The sequence below is a fragment of the Falco biarmicus genome, chromosome 4, assembly GCF_023638135.1.
Source record: "Falco biarmicus isolate bFalBia1 chromosome 4, bFalBia1.pri, whole genome shotgun sequence".
Taxonomy (NCBI): domain Eukaryota; kingdom Metazoa; phylum Chordata; class Aves; order Falconiformes; family Falconidae; genus Falco; species Falco biarmicus.
In genome coordinates this window covers 70,408,753-70,428,398 of record NC_079291.1, presented here as the reverse complement: position 1 = coordinate 70,428,398, position 19,646 = coordinate 70,408,753, and the positions used below count along the sequence as shown (strand labels likewise).

At 39.9% G+C, this 19,646-nt stretch overlaps 1 protein-coding gene across 2 annotated transcripts in view; it reads right to left on the bottom strand.

The window, feature by feature from the left end:
- The window catches only part of GRIN2A (glutamate ionotropic receptor NMDA type subunit 2A), a 193,950-nt gene that overhangs the window by 16,940 nt on the left and 157,364 nt on the right, over window positions 1-19,646 (bottom strand). For both annotated transcript variants that reach the window (XM_056338121.1, XM_056338122.1), the window contains exon 12: window positions 11,296-11,483. In XM_056338121.1, coding sequence (XP_056194096.1) covers window positions 11,296-11,483 — 188 coding nt within the window. The remainder of the gene's footprint in view (window positions 1-11,295; window positions 11,484-19,646) is intronic.

Below are 19,646 nucleotides of genomic sequence, written 5' to 3'. Positions count from 1 at the left end.
CTTCAAAATACCTAAAAGCATCCCCAAGGAAGAAAGTCAATCCTATTAAATCTTTAGAAGTCTTCTAATGCAGGACAGAAGGACAATATATTAGTAATTGTAACAGTGTAGCTATTGCACACTGCCACTACATAGATAATTGGGGTTCATTATTGCATTTCCATACCCTAGAACATTTGGATTTCTTTGGTTCTGCTAAACCTCAGTGGACTGTTCCCCTTGTCTCTCTTTCAAGTCCTCCCCAAGGTCTATGAATAAAATTCACAGAGGCTATAGAGGAGAAAATAACCCAAGTCCAAAGAGAGAGCAATATTTCTGGTTTGTGCATTAGTAGCTACAGCTCTGACAATCAGCCCTCATTACTTCCCACAGGAAAATTCGTATCTCCCATGATTGTCAAACATCAATTTGATTTGACTGCTCTGCCCTTTTATGATTCATAACAAAATCCACAAAGGAATTTAAACCTTTTTTTTTTTTTTATTACTGTTTCCTCCGCGTTTCTTTCCCTTTGGCATGTACATCTAAAGTATCTATTGATAATCCACTAACCTTTCCAAAAACATCACTACGGAAACCAACTAAGCTTGTTTTGAGTTGAGATAAATGACAGTGCCCTGGCAAGCTATGGCGAACAAAGCATCCCAGTCTCTTGCATATCCTGCTGTTGTGATACTGCTTCCATTATATCTGATAATTACAGAAATCACTGTTAATTAACACCCAAAAGTAATCCACAATTTTATAGATTGCAAAGCACTGTGAACCATTGGATTGTCATATTTATGAAATGATATTACCTGGGAATGGACAGATTAGGCTGGTATTTCTGGTCTTTATATAGAAATTAGTTACCATTTACAGCATATATTTATACACACGTGTTGTGTACGCACACAGAAACACAGACAAAGCAGTTACTAATTACCTTGTAATAACAATTCACCAATGCTGACCCTATAAAACTGGCAAAAATCCCCAATCTATTTATTGCTCTTCCTTCCCATTACATTTTCCCCAAGATATTTACAGAAGGCATTACATTTTTATTACAAAATCCTCAGGTATGAGGATATTTTTAGCTGGGCTGTTGATTCATTCCTTATAAAAATCAGCCACTTCCAAACTTTGCCTGGAGTTGGAATTCAAAACATTGAACTTCGAGGCTAGTTAAACTTCTATTCAGCAAAAAATATTTAAAAGAATCAAGTCTTTTTGGAGGAATCTAGTTGTCTTCAAAATCCTTTTGGGTGGTCTAACTCTTGAGGTCAATGTATAGGGTGAAGACCCCTATAGCAATATACTCTTTTGGCAACTGAAAGGCCAGTGATTTGTGATCACCAGGCATTGGACAGTTCGGTCATTTCCATTTATGCATAATTCTAATTAGCAAGTAAAAGCTCCAAATATTGTGTAAGGCAGACCTTGGAAATCTGTCAGTAAGCTCAATATATACAAACGCCAGGCCTCAGTGAACCAGGTGTTAATGGAGTTCAAGTCCGCAGCTAATAGAGGGGGGGTCAATGACTTATAAATATTAATCAGACTTATCTTAAGGCTTTTTGTTTTCACTTCAGGCACTTACTAGAAGGATTGTAATGCCACTGTCATTTTCTACCTCCATCCATATGTGGACTAGATTAACAATTAAATGAATAGTTGCAGATTTCAGCAACAATGTATGCCATGACAATAGTACAAGATTAGAAAATTAAGAGCTCCAGTATATTTGGGGGAAAAAAAGGTGTCATTTTCTGTTTAATATGTTCACAGTATATTTAACTTGCAAAATTCACAAATAACTGCATGATGCCTACATGAAGATATTTTTAAAATTTCTATAGCACTGTATCATAAAAAGTCTGCCTCATTTATAGTGTAAGAGTCAGCATAAGCAAGCATTTTAAAGATCCATATTTCAAGCAATGTCAAGCCTCTGCACTATTGACTCAAAACACAGTATGGTCTTCTCTAATAAACTGCAAAATTCTAGCGCTCTCAGTGGTAATTCAAGACTATTTACAATGTTTTTAGGTTACAGCACGAAGAGTACTGGGATCCATTTGTATTTCTCCTGGGTTTGCTCCTGTGGCTGCGGTGCTCTCTGCCCTGACTGCTATTTGCACACAAACGTGCCAGTTGGTCATTGACTGAACATCCCCAAAGTGCCTTTCGTCTGCATTTTAGTGCAGCTTCTTTAGTGTATTTCATACTTCATCTGGGAAGGAGTGATAAATTGTCCAGTGTGTCCCCTGAACAATCTCTTCAAAATAAAAACTTCATTATCCAGACACAGAAAAGATCAAAGGGTAGAATCACATGCTTTTCCTCATCATAGCCCGCGGCAGTTTTTGCAGGCTGTGGTGTCATCTGAACCTGCCACCATCCTCTTGGAGCTGAAAACCATGCTGCCCTTATGCTGCCCTTTTGTAGTCTCTGTGGCTGCCTCTTGGAGACGTGTCAGCTCGCAGGGTTTCTTTTAGGGGGGGTTACGGGTATCCGCAGATTCCCTTCATTTCCTAGGCCCAGCATCTTGTAAGGCTCTGGCATCCTCCCTTGGTTGCCAGCTTTGCTCATTAAACCACCTTCCCAAAAGAGGCAGCACCTGCCCCAGGGACGGGCCAGCCAGGCGATACTAGCAGTTAAAGCTGTCAGACTTGGGGTCATTTCACTGATCTCATTTTGTTTTCCTCTACATACATGTGTCCAGGAAGATGAGTGCATACTGAAAATCACGTTATTTATAAAAAAGAGAAGCCTCAAACCCACATAATCCATCATTCTGCACATATATAGAGAGAGAAAAGCAGTTTGGGGTAAGCTTTTTGGTTTTTGGTTTTGATAGACAACAACAAGTATGTATGTCCCTAGCTACTAACTTGCCAGAAATAAGCAAGCACAAAGTCTTATAATTATATCCAAAACAAGAACAAAATAGACTAGAGTAACCTTCTTTGCTGCTTATTTAGAAAGCAGATAATAAAATCAACTTGCTGCTGCATTCCAGGAAAGAAAGCAAAACCTCTGAAGCTTGAGTGGCACCTGAGCATCTTCTCCCCCGCTCCCTGAGGATACAAACGTGGGAAAAAGTGACAGAGACAGACACTCTAACCATGCATCCTCCTGATGGCAAAACCCAGAGTGCACACTGATAGCCAGTAAGTAGCAAACATCAGAAGTGCTGCGTGGCTGGCGGTGCCTCCACCCACCTCTCCAAGCCCACAGCCACAGGGCTTTTACCTCTCTCTTCCCCACAGCCCCATCCAGTGCAGCTGTGGGTCCAGCTTCATCCTGGTACAAAAATACCCCCAAAATCAAGCAAAACCTGATTTGCCTCCTTTGATCCTCACTTTTGGGAAGTAAGCCAAGCCTGGGCTGGGTTTCAGTGTGACTTGGGAATACAGCTCGATTAAGCACAGCCTCACGACAGTCCAAAATAGCAGTCAGAAGCCTGAGACACCATTTGGTTTTAAAAGGTGTGCTGCGCCCCGCCAGCCCCCAGGAGAAATACCGCCAGCAGAAGTTTGGATGGAGTGCTTGATGAAGGGAAATTGAAGAAATAATAACAGAGATATGACTTTGGAATTAGCGCTACTACATGAGAAATGCTTGTCAAGAAGCTATTAAATAGAAGTTACGTGAGGGAAGAACAAGCAGCAAAATATAAACAGTGATGACAGTCAAAGCACTGACCGAGTGGAAAAGGAAACAGAAATAGTCCTCATAAAGAATTTATTATTTACTTGTGTTTCACCTATCTACGTTCTCTGCAAGAACAGTTATCCTATCAGATGAGTAATTACATTAATTTTACAAGATTTGTAATTGGAAAAACAAGTTTTTTATTTTTATTTGCTTATTATCCTCCAAATGTTCAAATTAAACTGCTAAATAATTTGATTTAGTATTTTTATAATCACTAAAGTCTGTAATTCACTGAGTTCTTGTTTTTCTTCTTTAAAAGACAGATGGGTTTACTCCTCTTTAACCATGTAGGTTAAAGCCACAGCTTCCTGGAGATAACCACTGATGCTTCACAGGCTGCCACAACTACTTCCTTAGGTAGTCTGGAGGTGTATTTTCATCAAGTTCTTACCTTAATTTTAACTTATTTACTTATTCTCACACATAAAAGGAGGAGAAATCTATTTTCTATGTCCCTTCTGGATCAAATAAAAAAGATTTTTAACGCTTCACATGCAGTTCACAAATGACAATTTCAGGGTGGTTCAGGGTGCCAAACTGTACCTGCACCTCATTGCAAACCACAGCCTGGCACTGAGGTGCCAACAGAACATGAGAGAAACAGCAAACCTGAAACAAACTGAGGCAAAAATCATCTAATGGGGGTTTCTCTGAGAGTGGCATTTCTAAAATGCGCTGCTGCTCTCTCCAGCATGGGTGAGAGATTGGGTTAACACCGTGCGATCCATGGCACAAAGGCACTGGACCACAGTCCAGCTGTGGAAACCCCAGTGTAGGATACACCTGCCTCAGCGCCGGGTCCAGCAGCAGGCGTATAGGCAACTTCAGCTGCATGGCAAGCCACCCTCCTGAGTCCAAAACCCATCGCCTGGCATGAATGAGAGTTGTCTGGAAAAATGAATGCTCTCCTATATTGTGTTGCTTCACACACTGCACCCTACCCTCGGAAATGTAGTCTGCATTTTCTGCAGCAGCACACCTAGGGCGAGTGAGGGAAGGATGCTCTGTCCAAGTGGAGAAAGCCAAGCTGCCGCCGGACGTCTTTGTTGTTTTATTGGTTAAGTACAACAGACCTCTCGTGTCAGCACGTCCCCCAGACCTGTGTCACGTGCAGGGCAGAAGGAGGCCACCCCAGCAGGAGATCACAGTGCAGGTGACAGAGCAGAAGGTGCAAAAAGAAACCGGCTGGTATTGATGGTACAAGGGGTGGTGGCTCTTGTGCAAAGTGATAACCTGGGGTTCAGCCTGAGAAGCCAGCATGCAAGTAAAGAAAACTGGCAGATACCAACTACAGATCTTGAATAAAAGGGTTAAATATGTACTTTCAGATTGGTCAGATGTAGGGCATCATCTTCAAGAGATTGTGGCTGAACCAGTAGAATCATCTGATTATTCAGACTGGACAAATGGTATTTTTAAAATTTAGGTTCATCCTGTTTCACATTTACTCTGGTGAGAAGTCTCACTAAGTGCTGGAGCAGAAAGGTAGCACCCCATCACTTAGAGACCCTAACACAGGAGGGTCTTTGTCATGCATAGAGGAGGCAGAAGGCAAATGGGTTGATGTGCATTTGGTTCAATAAGCTCATCAATTTCAGTGTGACCTGGTTATATGATTCGTGCAGCATGTTTCATAGAAGAGATTATGTAAAAGCACAGAAACTTTTTGAATTCAGTCTAGATCCCCCAAAACAATCTCTCTTATTTTCTGAGTTACTCCCTACTGTAAAAATAGCAAGAGGAACACAGATGACTGACAGCAATAAACTTATTGTGAGCTAATGACGGCACGCTGCATGTCCCCATTATTTAAGGATGAATTAACAGAACTGCTAAGCACGACTTTCAATATTACAATCCCTCTAACTCTTGTTCAGCTACACAAACACCCTCCACTTATACACTCACACTCTCCAGTCACATTTGTTCCACCCACTGCTTAAGGAGGACACTAAATATATAAACAGAAAATCACTGGGATTGTGGGTGTATTCTGCCTGTGCAGCACGTACTGAAAATATGTCCTTATAATCACATACATATTTCCTTCTTGGTCTTTAAAAGCCAGTGTGAGTCACACTGCTACACTTCCTTAAAATCTAGACAGCAACTTGGAAGGTTTATGCTAAAAAATCAAAAAAAAAAAAAAAAGCAGAGAGCTTTCCTTTTCCAGATGTAAGGGGGCAAATCTCATTTCCACAGTTACCTATTATCCCTAAGGAGTGGGAAGTAATTATCCACCCAGGAAAATAATTCTTTGCGTACTAAGCTGTCCTAAAAGCACATAAAGATTAACCAGAACTGAAAATTATTAGGAAGGGGATAACTAATTCTCTGTGGATACGGAAACCAAACCCAGTTTTCTTCTTTACATCTCTGTGTCTCTAATTGCTTTAAAGGTTGCAGCTTTAAGGGTTTAACAGAGCTATATCATCTGTCCCTCTTTTCCTGGAGATCTTTTCCCAGACCGTTGTTTAAACTGACCTTGTAACCTGCAGGTAGCACAATGCATTACAAGTACCTCACGTGAGCAGATGCTTAACCTGGCCATCTGGCTGATATTCTCCTACTTCTCCCCAATCTTGCCCTCTTTACCCAGCGTTTTTCTGTTCCTCTTTTTCATCCATGCGTCTTTTATCCCTCTATTTCTGCTGCATACCCCATAGCTAGAGGCTTCTTGCTGTCTTTCTCTCCATCCCATGCACACTCTGAAGCCCTTTTGCTCTCTTAATCCCAAAGCAGTTTTGTAATTTGCAGTTCAATAATCTCATTTGCTCACAAATAAATGTATAAAAAAAAAAAAAAAAAGAAAAAAGAAGAGAAAGGCAGAGAGAGAGAATGAAAAAGAAATTCTCCTCACCTACTAGGCACCAGTGATTCTGCTCCAGATCCCAAAGACATGATGCTATAGGTTTCAGAAGGAATGTCTTTCAAACTACTTGACAGGATATCCTTAGGAAGGTGCCACTCGCTCGAAATGGCAGCATGCAGCCCAAGGCAGAGCAGTGTCAGCAGCACTCGGGCCTTCAGACAGCTAGCCAGGGGCTCCTACTGCTGAAGGCTAGAGGAAGATGGTGCCCTTCCCAAAGTGCAGTCCAGCAGCTACAGCCCTGCTCCACCACGCAGGCTGTGTGTGCCTGAGCCTTTACTGCACTTACCAAGTGACAAGCTAGAGCAAAAAAGTGGTTGACAGCTGCTAGGGTAACATGCTGGATTCTGGGTATGTCAGCTTGCCCAGCTGCTCTTTACAGAGGTTTATAAAAGAAATCAAAGCACGTATCATGCGACTCTTCAGTGCACAACATTTCTGTTCTGACAAATTCCTGCGGCTGTGGGTGGAAGTTCCAAACAAAATGATGGTGTTGCTTCTTAGCAGCCATATCATTTTAGCTGCTTTTGAACTCCAGGGTGCTTCTATTTGTCAACAGAAGACTGAGAAAATGTCTTCTGTGTCTCGGTAGAAATATTTTTATATCTCTGTTAAAAAACAATGAAAATCTTGTCTTGTGACCACAGCAAGCCAAGAAAAAGCACAACCACCACTGTGCTTTAGAGAATTACCCTGATGATCAACTGTTTTAAACAAAGCTGCAGATGCTAATTGTCAGCTGGAAGTTCTTACGGATAATGAGATGTGATGTACAGATAGTAAATTTAAGAAGGGAAAAACTCACTAGTAATATGCTTCATTCATATCCTTTATACAAGAAAAAGCAGCTCCTAACTCTATGTTAAAAAGATTCAGTGTCCAAAGCAATTAATCTTATACTTAACAAATGCATATTCATCTCAGCTTCCTATGAACTGGGCTGTGTGCATGAACCTGCATAGACCAAGTGAAGAAACATTTTGGGGATAATTCTATTTTTGAGACAACTGAGTAGCTATTCTTTAAATTCCTCAGCAACTCCTTCCCATCCCTCCTGCCTTCTGTCTCTCTTCCTCTCTGTTAGAGCAACAAACTTGGCATCCAGTAGCCTGCTTCCTTCCACTGAGACTTCAGAGGCGCTTTCACATTGCAGTTGTTAATTGTCAGTATAATTTGTCCACCCAGTAGAACTGTCCTCAGGATTAGAGATGTAGATACATTTCTAAGCTTAAAGTAATCCCTAACACAAATCTATATCCCTCTATATTTACCTTAATTTTATTCCAGTGGCAACAAGATACGAGAGACTTCAAAGCCATTGACTTCAATGCAGAAAAGGCATCGTGCTTTGGAAAGTATGAAAAGATGCTCCTGCATGAACAAGTCATTCACATTTCAGTTGGCTGGTTTGCATCAGCAAGGAAGAGGGAAAACATTCCTAACCACTATGCAAAAATTTCACTTTAATGTGTGAGTGAACTGGCTTGAGTAGGAGAAATATTCAAAAGAAGCAAGCTGAAATGAAGTGAGAAAAATCACAGGAGAAAGACGCAGGCAGAGGAAATTGAAAGCTCTGAAACACATTTCAAAAGGCTGTCTCAGTACTGTATAAATGTGAAAGGGAGATGAGATCATAGGTTTTTGCAGGTACAATCAGATATACTTTTAAACAAATTACTTGGTCTTATCCAAATATCTAATATCATCCAAAAGATTCTCTCTTCTTATTAGCATAGCATTCATATCAAGAAATTGTGTTTGTTCAACTCATTAGGATTTTTTTCTTACAGTTATGAAACTCATTAGATTTATAATCATTCATTGAAATTATTCCATACTGTGATGAATGTTCTGTTACATACACTGAATAATAATTCAATACTACTAGGCACTCTGCTGTTTTATAGGCTTAGTCTTAAAGAATAATAAATTCTGCAGATATTATACATGTAAAAGAAGTATTTCTGCCTTCATTTGTGTTTGCCTGTTTACTTAAACAACCTCATTCAGACTCCAGTGAAGCTTTCCCAGGTGTATCATCTTAAGATGAAACTTCGCCCCGAACCATGCTTTTAGTCAAAAATTTAAAAAAAAAAAAATCGAAGAGATTTTTAGTGATACAGCAAAGTGATGTTGGTCTGAACTCCGGGTTCACCCCTTCTAATTCCCCAAAACAGAGTTATGTAAGTTCGTAGCTAAAAAGATTACTCATCGAACTACTGAAGTTAGACAGATTACAAAATCAGGTCATGCTAGTTCCAAGCAAACATTCTTTACATTTAATTTCTTGGTGTTTTGTTCCAGTTTACCCGTAACGTACTTTGTAAATCAGTGAAAGAAATTGCAGCTACTTGCAGGGTGGAGGTGGGGGGTGTTGTTTGGTTTTGTTTTTTTTTTTTTCGTTTTTCCCCCCATTTGATTGTTTGTTCTTTTCCTGAAAATTATCATCTAGACCTCTGACACAATGAAGTGAGACAAGGTAGAAAACATTTCTGAGACTAAAGGAAACATACCTACAATAATTCCTACACATCACATATGTCCAGCTGCTATTCTCTTTAATTGTGGCCACAGCATTTTCTGAACAAATCTAGGGATCCTTTATAAGAGAAAATGAACACTTTAGCATTCATTGGTTGTTCGAGCACCTTCTAAAGGTACTGAAAAATACCACTGAAAAGATGCCATAAACACATTCACAATCACCACGGTCTGTGCATGCAAATCCTTTGCTTATCTTCTGATGTAATATCTGAGCAAGATAAACATGGCAGCAGACATTCATGGCAAGGTTTCATTTATTTGGGTGCCATCTGTATCTATTGCAATTCTATAAATTATTCATATGGAAGTTTTAATGCTGAGTTTTGCAGACAATTGGTTTGTATCATTTCCAGCTACTAAAAATGGGTTAAAGATAAAAGCATTCATATACTATGTAAATCCACAGGTCAAAAAGTAAATACATAACAATATATTTTTCTTTCTTTCCTCCCATTAATTTTGTTTTCTCTCTGATATTCAAAGTGATGCATAAAAATGCAGCACCTTTTGACAAACTTTTTCAGTAATAGCTCCAAACACTTACCCTTCCATTTCATTTACTTTCTTACCCTGTGATTTCATTTCTTTTTCTTGGATAAGAAGTATCAAAAATGATGAAAGATTATGCACGAAGAAAATGAAAGGTGAAAAGGATGAGAACCTCAGCAATGCTCTGGCAACATTTCAAGGGGTTAGCCCACAACTGAGAAAGACGACTCAGATCATCCTTCAGGCTACAGAATCATTTTCTACTTTAGTATGGGACAAATAATTCAACTTCTTCGATTCAACTTCCCCATCGTAAAGTGGGTCAGAATTATAATACTTCTTAAAAGTATTATACAAATAGAAAAATATTCTATCCACAAAATATTCACAAATAGAAAAATAAAGCAAAGATTTTAGCCTATTAATTGCAACTGTTTGAAACAAGAACATGTAATTTCTTGAAATCTAGCTATTATGTGTCATATACTCATCCCTTAGGAGAAGCAAGCAATGTTTCTTCCACAAGCTTCTCTAAATCTAACAGATCAATAACGACAACACTAGTATCCCTATATGTACACCAGAGAAAATGCATCAGTCATGATGATTACATCTCTCCCAGTCATTTAGTATTATAACAGGAATAAAATCCATGTGCTGCAAGATGAACACACTCACTGTCTCCAGTATGAAAATTAACATCTTGGTTTTTATGGAACAGGAGGCTGCTACACTATGGCCCTGCACTTTGCCACTTAAACTGTCCTATTATACCAAAATTTACCATTCTTAGTCTCAATGGCATGCTTCTGGTGATATTAAGTGCATATTTATTTTTCAATAAAGACCTCTTTTTCACTGACAGAGAAATGCAAAGTTAACACATGTATCTATGAAAAAAATTAATAATCAAAATGCTTATCTAACGCCATATTCCAATCTGATGGAGAATTTCAGTCAGTCATAACACAGAAAAAATGTAACCGCCACATTTTTGTTTGCAGTCACATGCAAAAGGCTTGAAGTCTCACTGTGGCAAAGAAACATTTATACAATCAAAATGTAGTTCAAGCCCTGTGCAGAGAAAGAGTCATTACTGTCTGCAATATATCAAATCTGTGCAGTTCCTTTGCAGGGCAGAAGTGCCAAAAGGCCCTACAATTCTTCTATTTTTGTGTTAGAATGAAAAACAGCTGTTTGAAATCCAATAAAGCCAGTCACCGTACTTCAATTCCACAAATAAGCTTTTACCAGAAGTTTAAATTAATCCTTCCTAGATTAGGGATCACTTAACACCAGTTTAGAACTGAGCTAAACACTTTTAAATAGCAAAACTGTCGTGCCAAAAGATAACTCTTCTACCAAGTAAAAACTTCTCAGGAATTAGTCAAAGAAAAAAAAAATCTAACAAAATTAAAAAAAACCTCTCTCTAACATTGAGGCCAGCGTTACTTTATGAGAACACTTTCTGAAAAGAGATGCAGGCGTCCTTGGTGGTGAGGTGAGTTAGAACAGAGTGGAAGAGAATTCCTGTCTCAGCAAGAAATAATTTTACTCGTTTCTTTTGCATTTGTTTTGGTTTTTGAAAGACTGTAAGGGAACAGTAGTAAGAGGCTCAGAGATACTAAAACTGAATTCACTGTGCATACACAGAGAGAGAAAAGAAGGGAAAACAGATTGGTCCCTACCGTCTCCGACAAACTGAAGGAGGGCCAGATCGATCTGTCTCTTCCAAGGTGATCCCTTCTGAAGCGCTATTCCATAGCCCGTAGTGGCAAAGATGTATCCACTCCCTATTGTGACAAGTTTGCAGCCTTCATCTCTTCCAGCCTTGTAATTCAGCACTGCTGCATCATAGATGAAAGCATCCAACTTCCTGAAATAAAAGAAAACATTTTACAAACCAAATCATTAGGGACAGCTGTTGTCAGACTTCTTTTGTCCTTGATGTTAGGACCCTGTTGAATATCATATGGATTCTTTGATATCATTAATTATATATCCTGCTGTGCTGTATCTAAAATTAACAAAAGGCATCTATTTTAGTGAGGGGAAAGTAGGACACAGTTTTGCATTTCTATTTTAAGGGATGCTGTCAAAAAATACTGAGCAGGAGAAACCAAGCTATAAAATATCTTGCCCTGTTATCTTTGTATCTTTGCTCTCAAAATGGACAATAAATTGAGATGCAAAATTTCCTTCAAAAACAACACAAATGACAATAGAGAATTTAGAACTGAAACAACAATAACCAATTAGCTTATTTAGAACACTGGATGAGACTGAAAACCTGACTTCACTGGTTTTACACACACTTATTTTATGTCTCCGAAAATAAACAATGAAAGTGGAGGTTAAATCCTTGCTAAGACAGAGGAAGGTATTGGAGCATATCTGATATAGCTAAATCCTGTCTAAAAATTATAGAAGATATTTCTTTATGATTTGCAGTTGCAAACATATTATTTGTGTACCTGCAGCACTGCGGGAATAAAGGAACTTGCAGAAAAGTTCAAGCCTGTGAGCCCATCTACCTAAAAATGTAAGAATGGGATAATCTCATTCTTGAGGGTATACAGGGAACACAACAAAACGGAGGAAAACAAAATCAGTAAGGAAAGGAAAAGAGGCAGTGTCCTTCAGGGACAATTTTTAAGAAGCACTGTAAAGCAAGAGTTAGAAGAGACAGGTGGATGGCTATTTCACAAACAAAGCGAGTAAAATTGCGTATACAAGAAGAGGTGGCCATTTGGAAGGACAATCACTTGCCAGCAGGAGATGTCAATCAAAGACATTCTTATACCCACAGAAATACATAAGTAATCTTTAAAAGGAAAAAGATAAAACTTAAGTTGATTTTGTATTGCCGCCCTCATCTGCAGCAAACCCCTTTAATTTAAGATTTCCACCACTTGCACAAGAGTAGCAGAACACCAAGGCAATAGGAAAAAAACATCATCTCAGCCCACCTAAATGACCCACTCAAACCAAGTTATTACACTCCCCCAGTAACACATTCTGCCTTTTCAACATCTTTGCCCGTCCCATAGGAGTCAGAGGAACGGGGAGGACACAGCTTCACAATCGGCTTCAGGAGTTCCTGCAGGAAAGACCCGACCCCATCCTCCTCGGCCACGCTGCGGCTCCCAGGCGCTGCCAGCACTGCCTGCCGTGCCTTTGAAGAGCCACAATGCATTACTGTGGAGAGCTGCTAAAGTTTCCTGGTGGGATGCAAATGACAGAGGCTGGCAAAACACCGGTTATAAACAGTTGGGACCTATCTTCAAGGAAAGGGAATTATAAAAATAAATTAACTGTGGCACAAGCAAGTAGAAAAGCATCAACTTCAATTGCATTACATCAGCATGTATCAGTTGTGAATTCTGTTACTGCAGAAGTTTTGGAACCACACTTGCCACTAGCTTAAAGGAGTTTCCATTGATAAAGCTTTTCATTTATATCCACAGAACAGAGCAAGACCTAGGCATATCAGATCTTGACTAGTGACAGAAAAATGAAATACTTTCACACACGAAGTAATTCAGTGTTTGTTCTTAACAAAAAAAAAATAAAAATCAATCAACAGATTCGTACAGAACCCTATTTTGCAGAGCTTCAGATCAGATAGCAAAAGTATGGCACTAAAAAATACCCCGTCCATCTCACGTTAAACCAGGAGAAATACCAGGAGAGAGTGAGGATGCTGGATTTTGTCTGCTGTCATGAAAAAGTGAAGACTGAAGTTTCAGTCACTACTTACTGTACTTTATTGCTTCCCTTCAAGGGTACTTACCCCAACAGTCACCATACAAGTCATCAAACTGGCATTTAATGAAGTAGTTAATTGAGAGAAAGTACAGGTGGCTCATGCAGTCATTACAAGCAATAGCTGGGCCACCGTTTCCTTCAGTTTTCTGCTCTTCCCTAAAACTCAGTGGGTACAATCCTCATCTTAAAAGTCAGCTTAGGTCCAACAGTGCTAAAAGTCTCACTCTCTCCTTTTCCTTTAAAATGGTAATTTAACACGAGGACAACAATTGCTAGACATCTGTTGGGTGATACGTCACAAATTCCATCCAGAAGTAAGATACGGGTGGCTCCCCAGCACTGCGGGTAATGGAACTGGAAAGAGCCAGGAGGGTGCTGGGGTCCTGCCAGAGCCTGCAGTCTTCAGCACAAGACCAGACAGTTTGCTAAGTGACATGTTTTGATTCAGCACTTCAGAGAATAGTTGTGGTTTGTGCAGAGGGAAAGAACAGAAATCCACGTCCTTTCGGTAGGCACACAAGGGGAAAAAAGAAAACTGCTTGCTGCACCCCCAAGACACTTGTGACATTTCTGGTCTGCAGCAGACCATTACCATAATCAATGCAATCCAGTCCCATGGTTTTCCGAGCCTGGCAGTTAGCTGTGGGGAAGGAAGGAATCATAGTTCCCCTCCCCGTGGCTGCCTTTGGCTCAGGCAGGGGACTGGGAGGTGATGCCCCTCTCTGTGGATACAGACACTGCTGCAGCCAGCTGACCTAAGGTAAAACACACTCGAGAATGTTTCATCTGTTTATTCTGGGATTTATAGTTCTGAAATGTAAGCATATAAAACACATGCTGGTAAACACAGAGAAAAGACAGAGTCAGCTATTCTTCTGTCAAAACAGACTCAGAAGTACAGAGGAGAAAGATCTCTTTGCTAAAGACTCCAGGGCAAAGCCTTGTGCTACCTCAGAAACTGCACTCTTCATACACAGCTTGCTCCTTAGTTACTGAGCAGTGTAATAAAACCTTGGGACAGAAAGACAAGGCACAGTCACAGTTTCACCCACTCGCTATGGACCCATCTCCTGAGCTTCCCAGAGCCTGGCATCAGCTGCAGCAGGTACACACAAGGAAAGCAGATTCTGAAGATGCAGAAGGCTTTGCTTCTGAGGGTTTTCTCTATGCTACTTCTATAAGGTCACAATAAATCTCATTACACAAATCAATTTAAAAACATGAGGTACTCTGACAGATGCTGAGTGCTGGAAGGTTCTGCTATCAGTTGCTGCCCAATGTGTGAATGGTAAATCAAAAAGTTGATTGCCCTGAAAAAGTCTTGCTATCTACAAACACAAACTCATATTCAGAATATATTATCTCCATTTCCAACATAAATCTTATAACCTCTCAAGGCTTAATTATCTCTTCATCCTGTGCTGATTACAGAAGTACTACCCCTTGCAAAGCAAAGCTTCAGAACACGACACAGCCCTGCAGCGTGGGCAGGGCGTGACAAGCCACCACTGACTCTCTTGGGTGGTAGGGCACCAACTCCGCCATCACCGGGAGGTGAACCCCCTGACATTCTGAATTTTTATGAACTTTCAGGCAACTTTAAGCATGCCTCAATAAGAGTTTCCAAAGACTGGGACAGCAAACCCTGGGCAAGTCTCAAAACTCGACCCCTTCCGAGTGGTTTGTGAAGGTGGCAGTGAGCAGGAGCTGTGTCAGAAGGCAGAGTGGGTGTTTGCACAGGCAGCAGGCTGCTGGGCGCCCGGAGGGCCTGCCTGCCTGCCGTGGGTGGGCAGGGGAAGCCACGGCTGCTGTTCTGCTTGGCACTGGCAGGAGAGCCAGGCTGCGAGCGCGGCAGTGGCTGCTGGACGCAGCCGCCCAGCTCTGTTTTGTCATTCTTGAGGCAGGACGGGCAAGCCTGGATCTGTACTCCAGCTCACCCTTTGCTTCTTTCTCTTCTTTTTCTACAGATGGACTGGCAAGCTCCAGGATCTTTGCTCTTGTGGCAGCAAAATTCAGCTGCACTACCCAGCTAAGCAGATTTGCATTGCTCCGAGTGCTGACCACTCTGCTCTTTAAGTTATATATTCATTGTAAAACAGCTTACCCGCACCGAGTACAGCACCCCACATCCAAAAAGTCTCAAAGCCTCTTGCAAACCTTAGTCATATAAAAATGAATCAATTAACTTGTCATTTCAGTGCAGTCACTTCAGGGGGAGAAAAAGCTTTGTCACATTGTGTAGGTTTAAATAAACTGCTAAGAGTTATTAGAAAGATGAAAGAGAACTACAGAAACTGGAATGCAGCAAGAAACAAGATTTATAACTGCCATGTGAAGTAGCCAAACACACCAGGCATCTCCAGCTAATGCAGAGGAACATGACTAGAGTGTTATGACTCATCTAAGCAACTGGCAGGTTTGTAAACTTCTGCAGAACTACCTAAATAATCCTGGGTAGGAGAGAAAATAAACATTTTGGAATATTTATATAACACTACAAAGGCAAATGTCCTTCACTGCCTAGCAAGCACAAAGAGGAAAGGGGGTGGGCAGAATTTCAGCTCACGCAGCATAGAAGACAGCAGGTGTTATACAATTATGAGCTGCATTGGTTCTACAAAAACCCAAAAGAGTATTAGTGAATGTAATAATTTGAAGCAGCAGCTCTGTGAAAAATAAACGTGGTCAGTCCTGTACCTAAACTCAAGTCACCTGGAAATGTAAGAGTTGTAAGATAAGAATAGCTATTACAAAAACCCATTCTCTAAAGTATTGCTGTACACATTCAAAAGTATCTGTGTAAAGAAAAATAGAGGAAAAGGTATAGAAAAGTAGTTGCAGCAAAGCTGAAAACACTTCCCTATAATTTCCCCCATCTTTTTTATTGGCACATACTTTTCATTAAATTCCTGTGATGAAAATTGAAAAGCAGGATTAAGAAAATGCTCCTTTATTAGTCATAGCTTATGCCTCAACAACAGAAATATAACTCACTTGGAAAATGTTACTTTGCTTCCTTGACTGCATGGCCCTTCAGCAATTTCGTTTTCTTGAGGTAACAGGAGGGAAATATCTGAAATGGGAATCTGCTCAGTAGCCCTGGAGACACAAACAGTAAGCCCAGCCCACTAGAAATCCACCCCTCAGCTGCTTTGTGTTCTGCTGCGACCTGTGGCACAGTATGCGGAAAATAAGGGGGGTACTTCAATGCAGTCCTATTTATCCACATTCTTCTACTTTACTGTCAGACACTGGAGTCTATGGAACAAATAATACTGCGTTCGCATTGAGGATCAGAGAAACCCGAGCATGATTGAAGTCACTTTCCAGTTTTCAACTACTGCAGTAAATTCAAACATACAATATCTACAGTAGAATTTATTTCTTGCTAAAGTGGGTACTGTTCGGTGCAGTGTTCATCTGTCAGATCCAGGACATTAACTTAAACTAATTTCTTTATGTTCTCTAACACCCCAACTACGCTCTTTTCATGGGCAGACCAAAGCTGTGCATTATTACTAACAGAGATTGACTTACACAAAACCAGAATGCAGGTAATCTATGAAGTGTACCATCACAGCAATTTGCTTGCACTGCATTTTGCTGTGAACAGCTTTATTGCAATAACTTTCTGCATTGTTTTTATGAAGAGTACTTTTTGACTCAAACATGTACCTTCTGGGGCTTGTTCTGAAAAATTAAAGGTCAATCATATATTTAAGAATAATTATTCATTATAATTTATACACATTTTATTCTGAGGAAAGACAGTTAATGAAATCAGATCTATTTTTAAAATTTGCCTAGGTGGCTTAAAAATCCAAAATACATTATTCCTAAAATTTGGTTGTAAATAAATGCAAAAAAGACTACAAAGATTAATACATAGCAAGTGTCATACCTGTTTACTAAGGCTCCTGTAAAGGTTACTAAGCTGTGTTTCCTGAAAGCACAATATTTGAAATTTCTGTTTTATTACAAATATCAGACTGCGAGTCAGTGAATCATCAAACTGCACTGTTAACACCACCTTTGCCCTGTCACCTCTTCCGCCCCCTCCATCACCAAGAACTTTTACTTCTTAAAGCTTTGTGCCCTAAACAAAAACACTTTTACTTATTAAAGCTTGTGTCTGGAGAGATGCAGCTCATTTTCAAAACATTCTGTAAAACCCCACTACTTTTCAGCTTTTTTTCTTTTAAAAATAAATTGCATAGTCTGCAGAATAGATGCTTTACATGACCCTTAAAGTAGCATTTATAATTTGAAATTGGGCAAAAAACTGGTATCCACTTCAGGCTGGATTAAACATAAGCATATATTTTAGAGATCATCAATACCATTGCTGGAAAGGCAGCAAGTGCAAAAGCACTAGCTTTAAAATATGATGGATTTACATTACAGATTTATAGATATACTACAAATTCAATAGTTTACATTTTATCCCTTCTTTATCTCTACACAAGCAATAGAAGAATTTATGTCAAGAGTGCATGAGACACACCACCTCATTTGCACATCTCTAAAATGGGGAATCAGGGGATCTAATGCCGAAAGGTCACTATGGAATGAGGTAGCGATCAAAGGAAAAGAAGGCTGCTGTGAAGACAAGGCTGCAATGAAAGTGCTCTAAAGTGACACTTTGTAATTGCTGGAGCAAGAGAAGCGTATATTTAACCTTTAGCATGAAGGACTGATGATTTCTTTTACCCAGTTTCAGGGTATCTGATGGCACTTCATCACCAACAGTGTGACTTTACCTTTTAGCACATATTCAGATAGCTCCACGCAGATCTTCAGTTCACATACACTGGATGGATTTCTTGACATCTTGACACTGACAATTCATTAGAGGACAATTGAACAACCACCCCCTTGCAACAACACAGGGTAGCAAAACTTAACCCAGTTAAATGATGAACTCATTAGCAGGGAATGAGCTTTCAAATTTTCTCCCAGCTCAAACTGTCCTCGCTTCATTCTTCAGACAGAAAATGTACACACAAATCCAAAAGAGCAAGCTCTGACAGACATTAACATCATCGTGGGAGATTGTGGAGGCTTCACCTCACCTGTCAGGGCAATCTCAGGTTGCCAGAAAAGCTGCTGTGAACATTTCTGCACCACTTGGCTGTGCTTACCTGAATGGGCATATTTACCCCTCTCACCTGCCAGAGCTCCCATTCACCAGCGTTTTGTCCGCCCACCTTCCCAGTCCCTAGAACATTTCCCTTAGCAACAAAATAATGGAAAATTTAGTGCATCTTTATGATTAATTTATATGGTGGAAGTGTCCCACTTCAAGTCTCAGAAGCCAAGCAATGAAGTACTTGCAAAGCGTCAGTTTATCAAAACACAAAATTTGAAAAGTTGAGTAGGGGAAATATATTTTTAGATTAAAGGTTTTGTCCTAGTTACAATAGCATAATGAAGGATAAATTCAGCACAGTTCACCAAGCACCTGATCTCACCCCCAAATCAAATGAACACTGAAACTTAGAATATCTTCTTCTTGAAAGAAGAGCAGTTAGGTGGATGTAGCGACCTGCTCATTTTATGTCCAGGTACTTTGTAATATTTAAAGACATTAGATAGGTAACTGTATTACCTAAAAAATGGTAATACAGACACAGGAGACAACCTTTTTTTCCAAAAAACAGAAGAGCACTCAGGTAGTAAAGGATTTAGAAATAAATTATTCTAAATCATTTTATATCCTAGAGGCAAGTTGCTATGGATCAGCTGAACAGGAGACACAGGCTTTTTTCCCTTAACAAAAAAAAAAAACCAAAACAACCCAAACAAACAAAAAAAAAAGAAAACAACAAAAAAAAAGTGCAGTGCATTTATCTTATGCTTATGGCCATGAGAAATTCCTAAAAATGTGACCTAGCTTGAAAGGACATGATGATGTCTGCTTCTGTTTATAGGTAAGTTGCAATTACTGAGGTATGAGCTTCCCCAGACATTTCAACGAGTGCTGCCTTAGATCCCAATAACCCTCTAAATGCCGTATTATTATTTTCCTGTTCTTCAAATCCTGTAAGAACCAGCCTCCCCCAAAAAGTCCCCTGGAACAGCACCCAGTTCATTACTTATTTAGACTTTTTAACATGTAGGGAAGCAATACAAGAATGTGAGAATAACTGCATTTTCTGAAAGGATGGCAAGTGACAGGGAAACAGGGATCAGCCATCAGAAAAACTGGTGCCAGAAAATCCTGCCACAAATGGAGATGCCCTAGGAAGCCTTTACCTCTGTGCCGCCAGCT